At 41.8% G+C, this 14826-nt stretch overlaps 1 protein-coding gene across 8 annotated transcripts in view; it reads left to right on the forward strand.

Moving 5' to 3' along the window:
- Window positions 1–14826, forward strand: part of PALM2AKAP2 (PALM2 and AKAP2 fusion) — a 246313-nt gene that overhangs the window by 35141 nt on the left and 196346 nt on the right. For all 8 annotated transcript variants that reach the window (XM_085213912.1, XM_085213914.1, XM_085213913.1 and 5 more), the window contains exon 2: window positions 9596–9676. In XM_085213912.1, coding sequence (XP_085070038.1) covers window positions 9596–9676 — 81 coding nt within the window. The remainder of the gene's footprint in view (window positions 1–9595; window positions 9677–14826) is intronic.

The following is a 14826-nucleotide window of genomic DNA, read 5'->3' on the forward strand; positions in this document are numbered from 1 at the left end:
CTTATCCAGAGCAGTGATTTGCTTCTGAATTTGTGTATAATCTTATTTGCATCACCAGATTGAAAGGATTCTGATGACTGAAAAGCATCAAATCCTAGACTCATGACTGCATCTCCTTGTGTCCTTAGGGATGTTTGTCTCCTTTCTTCCTGCTGTAAAACAAGGCAGTCTTTCCTTCCTGGCTGTAGAGATTAGGACTCAGACACACCAGCAACTTCAACTCGTGTTAGCCGATCCCCAAGCTTCAGACTGTGTCAACATCCTATTCATGACCATAGTTGGATAAAAGCTTAAGGAAGGATCTTAAGCTAACAACAGTATCTCACAGATGACAAAAAGTGTTTTCTGGCACCAGAGGAACTGCTCACACTCCAGCAGCTCAACCCTGCCCTGCTAGAAGGAGGTCCAGTGCTGTACCACACAGGTCAGTATGGACGGTCTTGGTGCCAGCAGGCATGCTGCCATGCTCACAAGTAGGAGACAACAATGCAGTAAAAACATTTTGATGTGAGACACCAAGACGCTGAAATCATTGTCTAATCCAGCCAGGCTACAAGGATTAAAACACAAAGCCCAGCCTTGTGTATAATTCCTTCTTCTTGGTCTTCATTTTACTTTGAAAATAATAAGCAAAAACTTGGACATGAGTCAGGTATCAGAATTAGTGCTGTCATTCTCCCATTGCTCTGTGCAGTTTGTTCCCTTCCCTCAGCTGAAAGTCTAATTTCTTCTTCCCGCATCATCTTCTGTGTCTTAGGGAAATTCCTTGAAGTGGGGATATCCGTCATATGTGCAATGAGGGAAAATCAGTCCTGCTGAAATCATAGCCTTTGTGATTCTGATCTTTTTTACTGAGCAAAAAGTGTTTATAGATCATCACCAGGATTTGGAGAAAAGCAGTGTAAAGGATCAGAGTTTCAGCTTGTATGTCTTGGACTAAAATCTTGTAATTTGTTTTTCATTTCTTAATGGAAGGATTACAAATCCCTTAATGGATGTTGTAACATTATCAGTACCTGCTTTGTAGGACAACATCAGCATTATATAGGTGTTTTTCTGCTCATTCAGCATCTGTTTGCTGTCATGTCCTCTCATATCATATCTTCCAGACAAAAAAAAAGGAGGCCTTTGTAAAAAATACTAAAACTCCAGTGCATGGAATGATCTAAGAGCCTGATACCCTTGATCAAATTCTAAAAGTATATGAAAGTGTGACTTTATTCCTCAGCCATGTACAGTTTCAGTTCAGATTTGGGAGGAAGGAAGACATTTTCAAAACTGTTCATACTTTAGGGACTCATTATGAGGGGGGTTGTCCAGCCAAAAGTGTTGGTGGGTTAGACCTAAACCACAGCTTCCAGTGACATAGGAGCATTAAGAGAAGTCAGAAAACTGCAGGTAAAATTTAGTCACTCCAAAATGAGGTTGATGGTTTCATCTAAGTGGAAATTTCCCCACAGGATATCAAAGGAGCCATGATTTCTCCAAGATAATTTTGTCTCATAATCTCAATGAGACATTTTTCTGTTATGTCCCCTTTCAAAAATGCTAATGAGGGAAATTTTCAAAAGGAAATTCCTTCCTGTATTCATCACTCTTCATTAAGAGCTGTTGTTCTGGGAGTTGTGCCATATTTTTATTTGTTGTATGAGATGCATGGTGATTTTAATTAAGTAGTCATTGTCTGTGTGAACCATGGTGATTGGATGTAGTGACCAGGGAGTTATAACTAAGTGCTCAGGGCAGCTATGTTTTTGCTGCAATCCTATAATTGCTGTTGTCTTCAAAAAGGAAGAGCCTTTCTCTTGGACATCTTTGCCCTTCATAGTCACAGGTGATGTTGGTAGTGGGCTCATGGCAGCTATGAAATGCTCATATCCAGAAGCCCTGAGCAGAAGTGAATCCTACAGGACTCTGTTTAAACTTCTCCTCTGGTGTCCTAAACAATGGCTATTATGGTTCTGTAGAACTACATACAAAGATCACATCGACACAGATCTCTCTTACATGGCGGATTAGCACAGGAGAAAATCAACTTTCATCACTGCACAAGGATGTCCTACTGTTAGACATCTAAAAAGCTGCAGCATTTCAGAGAAGTAGAGAAAATGAATTTTCTAAGTGCATTTTCCCCACAAAAATCCAAGCAAGGAAAGTTGCTCTGCATGCAGGTGACAACATTAGCATGAAAGTGGGTTGCAGACCAGAGACAACTGCTCCTTTGCCAGAAGCACTTGAACTGGCATGTCTTTGTTTCTTTCAAACCACTCAGTTCTTGCAAATAAGCAACTCACTGCTCTGACTTTCATGACTAGAGAAAAGGCTGCGAAGAATACAGGTGTATTTCTGGCCTGCGGGCATCTTTCTCTCTTACCTTGAGGGTGCAGCTGCCTGCAAGTGGTCCTACATTTCTCTTAACAGGAACCTCTTTGAAAGATGCTGAAACAAAAAACTTCCAGGCCCTCCTGCTCACTATCTCACTATGGTCGGTCTCTGTGATGTAAACCTATTCTGTGTCCAAACCATGCTAAGATATTTCTTGCGCACTATGGCATCCTGTCTGTTTAAATCAATATTTGTGAGTAATCTCCAGTTTTAAACAGTTCCACAAAATAGGAGGTGAAATATTCTTTTTCCTTTGCTTCTCATAGCTGTGGAAAGGGTATGTGGAAGACAGCTAAGACTGGGCTTTACCTTTAGATGGATTTCATCTGCTGCACCTAAGATCCTGTTGTTCATGCCCAAATAATCTCACTGCTTGTTGCTTGGAGTGATGGAAACTGACACAATTTTATTATGAGATATGTAGATGTATGGAGGATACATGGAGGTTGCTATAACAACAATTCATATTTCTCCCATCCCCATCTCTCATAAGAAGCTTTCCAATGTATGACTTGCTTTGTACAGGTGCAAGGAAGGTAAGCCACCAAAGTTGCAGAAGCTCAGGACATTTGAAATTGTGAATCTGTGTTGTAGGCAATAACCTTCCTGTACAGAAAGACTTTAATTACGGGTCAGTGTGCCTGTTTCTTAGTGCTACCCGGGAGCACAGAGTAGAGAGTCCTCCTAAGGTCAGAAGCTGGATTGCAGTACACAGATACAGATAAATCATTCCTGGCTCATGTTTAAATAGATACAAGGATCAACCTGTTGCCCATGGGTTTCTGGGGATAAGCAGAGAGGGTTTTGCAGGAAAAGGTAAACACAAAACTCCTGTTGCTAGAGAGAGAAGATCACATAGCTTGCCAATACAGAGGCTGCATGACTTCCTATCACAATGAGAATTCCTCCAAGTGCAGCCATGTCCAGCCTTGGCAGGATGATGGGTTCCTACGTCTTGTCCTGGCAATAGGTACTGATTATATAAACAAAGCAAGGACCCTGCTGCCAGTCTCTCAGGCATGTGCATTTTGCTCTAGTCCAGCTAAGGGCAGTCAATTAAACTACAACCTGAGGAAAGATTCAGCTTCTGTGAATGCACAAGGATGGATTTCTTTAAATTATTCTAGCAGTAGGCAGAAGTGATATGCAGAATCCAGATTCTCCTTTTCTGCATGTTCTAGATGCCCTTGAACTGGCAACAGAAAAATGATGTGTCAGAAACAATTTTTGTGTTTGTTCCCATACTAGCTGTCCTAAAAATCTGCAAGATTTAAGTGAGCAGGGAACAGTACTTGGCAAATGTACAGAATGGAGAAAATAATTCCTTGCTGAAGAAATTCATATGATTCTTTGAAGATATATCTCTGTGACTGCTTTCCTTGCTTTGAAGTAGACTGTAGCTTTCCTCTGCGTCATTTTTCAGGGCATTTGTTGCGTCTCGGCCCAGGAAATGTGAGCTCACTAACCTCCACCCCTTCCTCTTTGCCTGCCTAGATTCTTGTTTGATATGAAAGATGAAGACATCAGGAAAGCTTTTTGTAGAAATGATTATTCACCCCTCAGCACTGTGCTGGGGTCTCAGTATCCAGCACAAGACCCAAACCCCATTTGGTATGTGTTCTGTCAGTTTTCCATTCATTTTTCCACTGTGCATTTCTGCATACCTGCACTGTGAGCCATAGCCTGCCCTTGGGTCTGGGCACGTTTCCTCACTGAGGTCAATTAAATAGCGCTCAGTTTCTGTGTTGCTCTGGCAGAGTGCTTTCTGCACGTATCTGAGCTGGCTTGAGCCCAATAAAAACAGGTGCTCCTGCCAACATGAGTGGAGCAGAGGGCTTCCCCAGGGCTTCATTGCCCCAAGGACTGACATGGCTTTAGAGGTGCATGCTTCTGCTCAAAAAGCCACCAGTCTGCAAGCTGCATAATCTCTGCATTTCTTCACACTCTGTGGAAGCAAATTTCTGAGCAATGCCAGAAATGACTTTGCAACGGAAAACTGATGTATTCTGTGACTTCAGTGTCAAAGAAAAGCATTTTAGTATAACGTGTTTGGTTTTTTTTGAGGTCTTATGCTTGCTTTGATTCATTTATTTTTTTTACAGGAATGGTTTGGCATGTCTGACACTAAGTTCTAAATTATTTTGATCAAACGTAACATGAGAGCAGCTGTCTCAACTCAGACAAAAACTCCCACATCCCACCTCTTACAAAACCATAAAATAGGTGGTGGTAGCACATGCACTAGAGAAGGACGGTCAGTATGACTTTTCCAAAGTATACCTCGTCATCATCAAAAACATGTCTGATCCAAGAGGTTCATTCAACCCGATTCAACCCGATCTAACTCAATTTTTGAGACATCCTTTACAGTATCCCTTTTCTCTGGCCACGACCAGGTTTACTTAAAGCCCCTAGCATCTTCCAGCACCCACAGCACCCCTGGGGATTTTCAAGGCAGACTCATGCCTTGGCTCTGAATCTGCTCCTTTTGGTTTCATTGAAGCCCCTTTCTATCTTACAGTGTGTGAGATGCCCATTTGCTTTTTCCAATCCATTCATGCTCTTGTAAATCTCCATTTCATCCTCTCTCTCTCTCTCTCTCTCTCTCTCTCTCTCTCTTCTGCCCTCTATTTATAGATTATTGACTATTCTTGTTTTTCATAATACAAAAGTGGCACTGGACACTTTAGTGCTGTGCAGCAATCACTTTCTTTCCAAAAATAGGAGTCTCCTAAAGGGAAATAAACTCATGGGTTCCATGTTCGGCTTTTGTCAATAAAAGTGAACTCCTGAATACAAATCTCAGTTTTCACAATTAAATTTCATAATGTGAGTCAATTTGTTCTTTGACCTGTGCTCCTTTCCCATCATTTGGGTCTGTGAGTAAAGAAGTCTTGTACTTTCACTTTCTCATGTTCCTAGTATTTTTGGTGAAGTGAGGGATGTAAAGTTAGAGTCTTGCAAACATCCCGGATATTCAAAGTGTGCTGGCTGTACGCTGTACTCCTCCGTTCTGTAAAGGTAACTATCCATGAAGAGTACTTGTATAGAATCATAGAATCATAGAATCATAGAATCTCTCAGGTTGGAAAAGACCTTTAAGATCATTGAGTCCAACCATGACCTAAACATACTACCCTAACTAACAACCCTCCGCTAACAAATGTCCCTGAGCAGTAAATCATGTCCCTGAGCAAAAACAGAACACCCCAGAGAGATACAAATATTTTGTAATAAGCCTACTGTAAGAGTGAAACAGAAAAACTGGCTTCCATGCCTGTTTTCACCTCCTCCTAGAAGCCTAGTTTTTATAATCTCTTCACTTTTTGAAAAAAAAAAGAAACATATTTTTGACCACAGAATAACCAAGGATTTGGGTTTGTGTGATGATTGGCACCCCAACCTACAGCTTTCAGCAGTATCCTAAAAAAGTGCAGGTACTGTATAACATCCCATCCTGTTGCTCACTTGCAATTTAGGTTGGTGTCTTCCTTAGCCCCACATCACACCTAGCCGACTCTCCCTTCCCTTGCAAACTTCACTTGGGTTCTCTGGCAAATTTTTTGCCAAAACTGAAGCTGCTTCTGAGAAAACAACTCAGGTTGGAGGCGATGGGCTGGTATAATGATAATGGAAACCTGTGCAAGAGCTGATTGAAATGTCACTTTGGTCCTTGTAGGTGCAGGTAACGCTTTGGTCACGGTGAGAAGTTTCACACCTCAGTTTCATCACAAACGGATAGAATGGCTGAAGCTGGCAAGGTCCTCTGATTCATTTCTTGGGGGTGACAAACACCAACAGATATCTGAAGCAATGGTGGAGTATTCACTGTGTTGTCAGAGAGGATATGTATTGAAACAGAGCTGTTTGGTGTGAATCTGTTTGTTTCAAGTACTATACTTTCCTAGTGCTAGGATCCATAGTAAATCATAAACTTATTAGGCATGATTGGAAAAAAAAATATCTAGAATTAGACGAGCAGAATAAGGAGGGAGGAGCATATACAGGCTCAAATACAGAAAAGTACTTTACAAAATGCTCAGTTTAAGCATGTACTCAACATCTTCGTGCTTTCAGTTAGCTCCTGAATGAGAATTTGTTTCATCTAATGAATATCTAAAATCCTTGATGCAGGTTTTTGTGAGACCTTTGTTAGTCTGTCCAGTCTTTTACCACATCTTTTCATAACATGTCCGTACATACCAGCAACATGTATAGTCACAGATCTCAGTGAATGGGAGAAACCCACCAATAAAGTGACTAAGTGACCTGAAGGTGAAAAGTCCTGACAGCTTATTACCCATGCTGTAAATCATGCAGCTTTCAGAAGAAAAAAAACTACTGCCATCACGTTCCTTACATTCAGCCATGGTGCAAAATGAGAATGGGTATAGGTATATGATTAGACTGAAAGCCAGCGAAATGGTATTGTGAGCAGTATTCCAGTTTAGCTCCACAGAAACCCACTAGCTGGTAAGAAGTTCAAGCATTTTAATGCCTGCTGTGTTGTTGCCTACAGGGAAAAAAACTCTAAGTGCTTTCCCTTTCTCCCAAAGAAAATAAGTTTCCATTTATGTTTTATAAGGCTGTCTTGTCACATCCATTATAAGGCGTGACACAGCCAGCCAGAGAAGGTACAGTGGTGATTTCCATCATGTGTTTTAGCAAGAAAGATTTTTAAAGGGTAGAAAACATACATATGTACGTGTATCAATAAACACACAGAAATGTAGGTCAGTTAACTGTGAAGATATAAGTGCCTTATGCTGCCCTATGGCACGTATAATGTGTTCAGCTCGACACAAACAGGAAAGAATTTCCCTTATTCTGAGAATATTAGGCCATTAACTGGAACAGCTTTTATGACCACTTTATTCCAACCTATGGCTAACCACTTGTTTAAGGAAATAGCAGAGAAATGACTCCTAGGCTTTTGCTCTCTGAAGTACACTGTTAATACGGTAGACTAAAATAAATAAATAAATAAATAAATAAAAACAGGAAACAAAAAAAAAAAAAAAGAGAGAGAGAGAAAGCTCTGAAGCATGTTGAAATTTTTTAACCCCAGAAGCATGCAATATCCTGCTCCACTCAAAAGTGCAGAGGGAAGAAGGGGATTGGAGGAGTGTTCCTTATGCTATCAATTTTATATAAAGAGTGGATTTAAAGGTGCATACATAAATTTTGAATGTCTATGTGTGCACAATGCAAATTGTCTTCTGTGAGAACAAAGCAGTGAGATTTCAGTTTTGGCACAATTTGTGACACTTCAGTTGTCCAAAAAGCCAGTTTTCCTGTTCCAAAATAACTTCAGCAGAATATTTTTGGTCAGCAGTAGTATTATTAAACTCTTCAGATGGTTATATGAGTATGTGTGTGTATCTCTATACATAAAATCAGCATGTAAGACCATGCAGTTTATTATAGAACCATTTGTCACATGCATCATTTGACCACTTTGCCTCTTCAGAGTTCATTGATAAAGCCCTCTCATCACCTCATGTCTTAGTCTTCAACAGGAGTTGTCCAGGCTGTTGACTCCATGTTTTGAGAGAACCTATTGTTAAAAGTTTCCTGATCTTCCTTTTAAATATAGGGTTTTCACTCAAAATGCCTTGGTTTGAGGTCCAATATAGACATAAATCATTTGTGTATAAGTGATATCATATGTCCTTTGAGGATGAGAAACAAAGGCTTGAAATCCCTAGAAAGTGGAGAATTCCCAGTAGGACACCCAGAAGTGGAACAGAAAAATTACTCTGGGGACTCGAGGAATCTTCAAATGTCTTCAAGCCCAACCTTACAGCTACTGAAGCATTAAAATAATAAAAACATGTTTTCAACAGCCAAAAGATAAAGAAGGGTGTTGTTCCAGTAAAAACTGGGGCAGATGCCCTGAAGACAAAAGCACCAACTGTATCCATCAGGCCCAGCACCACCACTGGGCAAGGGGAGGGGTTGTTCCACTGTGCTCAGTGCTACATGCAGGTGGGAGTGCCCCAATTTAAAACTGGCATGAAACTATTTGAGTGTCCAAAGACAGGCTAAAAAGACAGTTAAGAGTCTGCAGGACAAGATGTACAAGTTGCAGCTGAACAAACCCTTGGTTCAGCCCAGAGCAGAGGAGCTGACGGGAGGCTGCTGATGAGGGGAGGCCTCATGGTGGCCTGCAGCTCCTCACAGGAGCTCTTCTCTCTGGTGACAATGCTGGGGCCTGAGGAAATGGTATGGAGCTGTATCAGGGGATAGTCAGGGGTCAGGGAAAGGCTGTGCCCCAGAAGGCGGTGGGCATGGCACAGCTCTCCAGGGGCAGCAGGCACGGGAACTGACACAGCTCAAGGTTTGGGTTTGTGAGGTGCTGTGTGGAGCTGGGGGTTGGACGCATAGTCCTCTGGGTCCCTTCCAACTCGAAGTATTCTGTGATTCTGTGATTCTGTTTACACCATTGGGAGCATTAATCTGATCTGAGCTGGAGGTGGGTGAAAAGAAATGGTCCCCATGAAAGACTTAGAACAGGCAACCACTGCAGGTTTTGTAAGGAGAAGGGGTGGAGGAGGAGAAAGACAGGACGTCCTGAAGCAGCTAGAGAGCCTGCTGTCCGGCACAGGCTTGTATTCATGTTTCTGGAGGTGACCTTAAAAATCACAGGCTGTGGACATGGTAATGGTGTCCTACGAGCTGCTCAGTCAGCCCAGCCTCTGGGAGCTAGCACAGACCAGCTGCTAGTGCATGTGGGTGCTTTGGATGGGGCTATCTGTCCTATTTGCACTGCGAATAAGCCCAGTACAATCTGGTAGCTTCACCATCTGCCTTCTGCCCTGATGTCCTCTGTTGACCTTGCATATTCCTGACCCAGAGTATAGAACAAAAAGTGCATCCATGTCCCTTTAACTTCCCTCCAACCTGCAATTTTTTCTCTCCTCCTCTGGGACTGTGCACGCTGTTGCTGCTCTGTCTGCCAGCAGCCAGTGAGGAGAATTTCTCCTGTTGGTGAGCAATCAGTGGGTCGGAGCTGGCACCCTCCCAGCAGACAGCTCCTGTGAGCCAGCAAGCAGAGCACAGGTGAAATGGGACTGGTGGCATCTGCACAAATGTGTGTGGCTGCCTGCATGTTCTTATGAATCTGCTACCCTTGAAGCCTCCATTTCTCTGACAATCTCTCTTTCTCTTTCTCTCTTCCTCCCTCTCTCCCTCAAATTATTTTTCCAAGGAGAAAAGGAAAAGGCAGACGGAAATAGAAGGCAAGAGACAACAGCTTGAGGACCAGATACTTCAGCTGCAGCATTTCAAGGTAAGGGATCAATGCCAGAAAGGGTGGATTGACTGAATCTGTTCATTATTAGAGATGCAGATCACACATCGGAAAGCTGGGAAGAGCCCACTCCGACATGAAGCAGTTTTCACTGCTGGAGCCTGTCTCTTGCAGTGATCAGTACTGCCTGCATGTCGCTCTATGTGTTTCATGCCCAGAACTGTGCTGCAGAGATGGGGCTGGTAGGGTGTGAGCTCCAGCAGCACAGCCGTGCTGCTATGACAGAGTGCTGCTATTTATTATACATAATGACAAGACACCAGTCACTGCAGGTTGAGTATGTACCGTATGGCTTCGGCAAGCACTTTCTGCCTGCAGATCTGTGTTAGATTATGCTGGAACCTGTCATTAGTTGTGTGTGTGTGTGTGTAACAGTATGCATGTGTGTGTGTTTAGATCTTTAATTGTAGGATGAAGTTGTTAGGAGTACATGGGAGAATATGCATGCATGTACATGCAGGAGGGGTGCTGATGCATATGGGTATGTCTGTATGGAGAGGTACCTTTTTAACAGGGTGCCAAGCCATCCCCATTCCCGTTGGACTCCATGACAGCTGCAGATAACACCAACTGAAAGCCGTCCTGGTTATTTCTATCATCTGACCTTCCTCCTAGTAGCAGTTTGCCTTTACATTCATGTGCAGCAAAGAGAAGAACAGAATTGTATGTGTGATCTTTCTTGTAATCAGTGTGCATTTATGGTCAAACCTCATTAGATTTGTTCTGTAGTGGAGCCTAAGGAATTCAGTAATTAAAATATCTCGGAAAGATGTCCAGGACTGGACAGTTTTTCCTTGCAGCAAGTCAGCTCACAATTCCTTGTGATTATAAAAAGAAAAATTATGTTGCTTGCACAGTAATTGTATGAGCACCTGCATGGGGATGTGCTGTGCTGAATGTCTCTTCTGCCCACGCCTGCACTGGAAGATCAGGCTTCCAGCTATGCCACAGGCGGGATCTTTCCCCTGCATCTCCAAAATATTCATGTTCCATAGACTATGCCTAATTTTCTGGCAAATGTAATGCAATTAAACTCAAGTAATTGAATGCATCCCACACAATGCTCCGTCAGGTTCATTGTAAATCTACAGATGGCACATATTGTCTCTGGTGTCATCAGAAATGTGACTGAATTTCTGTGGGGTAACAGGAGTTGCCATTTCATTCAGGTGGCCCTGGGCCACAGACAAGGGAGAATTTCTTCTTACCAGCATAGGATATGCAGCAGGGCAGCCTTTCCAGCACCTTCACGATGCTTGCTTTCTTTCTTTTTTGCTGCAGAGCGCTTCCTTTATCATATTAACTGTTTGCAAGCTAACTGAATTATGCTTTTCATGAAATCCTTTAAGCAGAACCCTTTGGGAAGCCAGTTCCAGCAACTGCTCTAATTCATCTGATTTCTTGTGATGTAGCTGCTGCTAAACTGCATTTTATCATCCTCCTCAGGGAAAAGCTAAGCCCTCGTGGTGGTGCAGTAGGGTCAGCTGCAGCTGGCTCCAGTCCTGCTGTGATAGTTACCACTTGCCACAGTTCAGGCTTTCTGCATGGATTTCTTGACTAATACATGTGAAAATTAACTATATTTCTATATTAGTTAGCTCACAGCCTAAAGCAAAAGTGATAATCACACAGGAAGCAAAGGGTAAATCAGGGCACAGACTTTTAAAACAATAACTTACTCAGCTAAAAGAGTGATCAGACTTAAGGTCTGTAGTCCTGGGTGTGAGATGAGCATTGAGCTATGGTAGTAGGTCCTCAATCCCTCCATTCAGTGTCTTCACTTGTCATCTGAGGATAAGTGTGTGGCCAACAATGAGGTGGCTTGCTCAAAAAGCTGCCTGCATCACCTCTCTGGGATTTCAGGATTCATCCCTAACTGCTATGAGGCAAATATAGGGAGGACAGCTACCCCAGACCTTTTTTTAAAAAGGGGAGAGAAAGAGGCACTGGCCAGGGTTGTTCCCATTCTTCGTGGAGACTTATCAAATAAAGCTGCATTATCTTGTTGTACTTTGTTCATTGCAGTGGTTGCTTATTGGAAACAGAAGGGAGCTGGCCAAAATGGTGCTTGGCTGCCAGGCATTTGAGAAGCTGTTTGTCCTCCCCATCTCCCCAGGGCTCTTGTCTCACTCTGAGTTTCTGCTGGCAAGGGCTTCGTATCTGCTGGTAATGTTGCCCCCAGACCTATCTCTGCCTAAAATAAGGACATCCATCTTCCTTCAGAAATGTTAGGTAAAGCATGGCTCATTTTCTGAATTGTATGTATTGCAGCCAATATAGAACAAGATATAAATCCAGGTCAAAAAGACCAGAGTTGCCTGGAATGCCCCTGTATTACTTAAAGTGCTGTGAGGGTGTTAATGTCACTGTAGAGTGTAAAGACTTTACATTAGTGTTCATTAAAATCAGCAGTGGAGAAGCCTTTGAAAATAATATCTGGGTTAATCCCATGTCTGCAGTATCTGGGTTGATCCTGCAAAGTCTAACAGATTTATTTCACCCTAAGATATTTGCACCCAAATTTGGGTGGATTTGGTTTATTTTTGTATGCTGCCAGAGTGCGCTTAAAATGCACTGTGTAAAATAGCTTGTTTGGTTACCTAATAAAGGATCTAAAAGCTGCAGGGGTTCTGCTCATTTCAGGCAATTTTGTTCACATAGGAAAAATATCTAATAGAAATAATTGATTGCAATTGTTTATTCCAGACTGCCTACAGTGTTCAATTTGCTGATGCCAGTTAGTCCTCTGGCAAGATGACTTACTCTAGTACACATTAATTCATTTTCCCTTGTTACATACATGGCTGAACTACAGCCATGCAGAAGAGCCCAGCAAGCAGTGGAGATAGCAAATATCCACCTTAAACCTGGATGAGGATTTTAGAAACGCATTTTGTGAAGACTTCAGAGGATTAGGGAAATGGTTAGTGGATGATGACATCAGGGCAAAAATATTATTCCAAAATGAATAGTTTATGTGAATTTCTGAGTTACTAAAATGTGTAAACCTGACATGGGAGACAGTCTGCTGCGGTGTAGACTCTAACGATGGAATTTCCTCATTTGACTGAGTTTCTAGAAATTAGGCATTTTTATAGGCAAGGTGTCCACATGGTGCTCCTGGGCCTTCTGGGTGCTCTGTTGAATGCAGGAGGCGTGTTTGTCTAAGTTACAATTAAATGCCTCATTGAGCTAACAGTGGATAATGGAGGAAAAGAGGTGCTTTAAAGCCCCCTTTTTTGAGACTGAAAAGGTCGTCTTGCTTTAATAAGAGGTGATCTACAAAATCCACCCTTTTCAGAGCACTTTCCAAGTCTATAGGAACTGGAAGTGTTAGCAGCTTTGTAAATTAAAAAAAAAAAAAAAAAAAAAGGGCACCTTATGAAAGTCAGTATCTATCAACATGATGTAGTTGAGCAATTCAGTTGAGGAAGCCAATACTTGGTTTTGGCTGATGACTTTCACTGAAAATACAACCTGCAAGATCCAACAGCTTTTAAGAATTTGTTCAGCTAGGTAAAAGTGGAGTGGACCAGTTCTGATGAAGCTGTTCACTATTTCAAATAAACACCAGGACAGAACAGGTTCTTCTGAGATCTGACTGCCTCTATCGTTAGATGAACAGAATTTCAGTAACTGTTTACTGTGGATCTGTTTGGTGGCAGCTGGTAATAAAATAAACAGCACAAAACCTCCTAATTGAATGAAAAATGATTTCTCTGCTGCAGCTTTACTGTTACAATAAACCCATTTACCACAGTTATTTTATTTCTGGAGTGACATAAGTATGAGGGACCTATTTCTGTTAACAGCTATTTCTTAAAGTGTGCAGTTCGTGAGCACTTAATCTATAACATAATTATACCTTTACTTCAAAGGAGGAGGAGGTCTTTTTATGTTACAGATACTACATTAAGATATTGTTTTAAGCTGAAACTACCTTATCTAAAAATGAATTTTAATTTATTTCAAAATTATATTGTTAGCCACAATTTATTCTAGTCTAAAAATAACTGCAGTCAGAGAATATACATAGATCTTTCCATCCATATACACGTATATATTTATACAAATAAATGCAACGCTGTGGAAAAGGGGAGATAGTTTCTGCAAAAGGGGGAGCTTTGCTAATCCTTTATCATGAGTTCTTTTATGAATTTCAAGTAAATAAACCCTTAAACTGAATATTAGCTCAGCCAAGCACAAAAAATAATGTTTGGTGGTGCCATCAACAGACTCTGCACTTTACAGGGTCAGTGCAATAACCTCCAGACCCTGTTCTTATCAATAGTTGAGCACCCTTTTTGGTATGCAATATGCTGTAGCAGTCTTGGGCTGACCCTCTTTATTTAACATGCTGGAGCTCACCACACTTCTGTGAGGCTGGAAGTTTCTGCCAGCTCTATTTTCCAACCGTTTCTGGAGCATGGAGAAACTGAGAACTAATTCAGAGTGAAATTTCCATTTTCAGAGCATCAGAGATCCTTGTTAAGCCCCTTCTGTGCATCAGTATCTTTGTGATGGCACCCTTCCTTCCCTGGAAAGCTTGCTTCCCATGAGAATTCAGGCTGAGAAGGGAGACACTCTGAGTCTGTATGTCTCTTTTATCATCCAGAAAAGAAATCTAGATTCATTAGCCAAAAAAGGAAGGAGGAATAGGACTGTGTAGCCTACGGAGCTGGGGCATTTTCTGTATCTGAACTGCTCACAGGGATTTAAGGTGCAGGATATTCTTGCACCAACTCTACTAAGAAGTAGTTCTTGAAAAGAAGGGATTTCAAAAATCCGTGCTTTCTTCTCAAGAAATCAGAAAGCAACATTTTTTATCCTCAAATAAAATCTTTTAACCATAATGGAACAGCTTCTCCAGACAAACTGAACAAGTTGCCAATAAAACTGTGAAAGCGTTAATGCTTGTGCTCACTTTTCTCTTGCTTGCATGTCACAGCCACATGGCTGAATATAGAACGTATGGTATTTTTGCCATAGAACACATTTATTTAGGAAAAATTAATGATTGGTTGAGGTGTACTTCAAAGCGGGGAAGAGTTATTCTGCGATGGTCACAGATCCAGGTATTCTGGATGTATCTACATACAGTCACCACGTTAGAACTCAGGTTTCGGCCA

Source organism: Meleagris gallopavo, chromosome Z (genome assembly GCF_905368555.1).
Source record: "Meleagris gallopavo chromosome Z, MGAL_WU_HG_1.1, whole genome shotgun sequence".
NCBI lineage: Eukaryota > Metazoa > Chordata > Aves > Galliformes > Phasianidae > Meleagris > Meleagris gallopavo.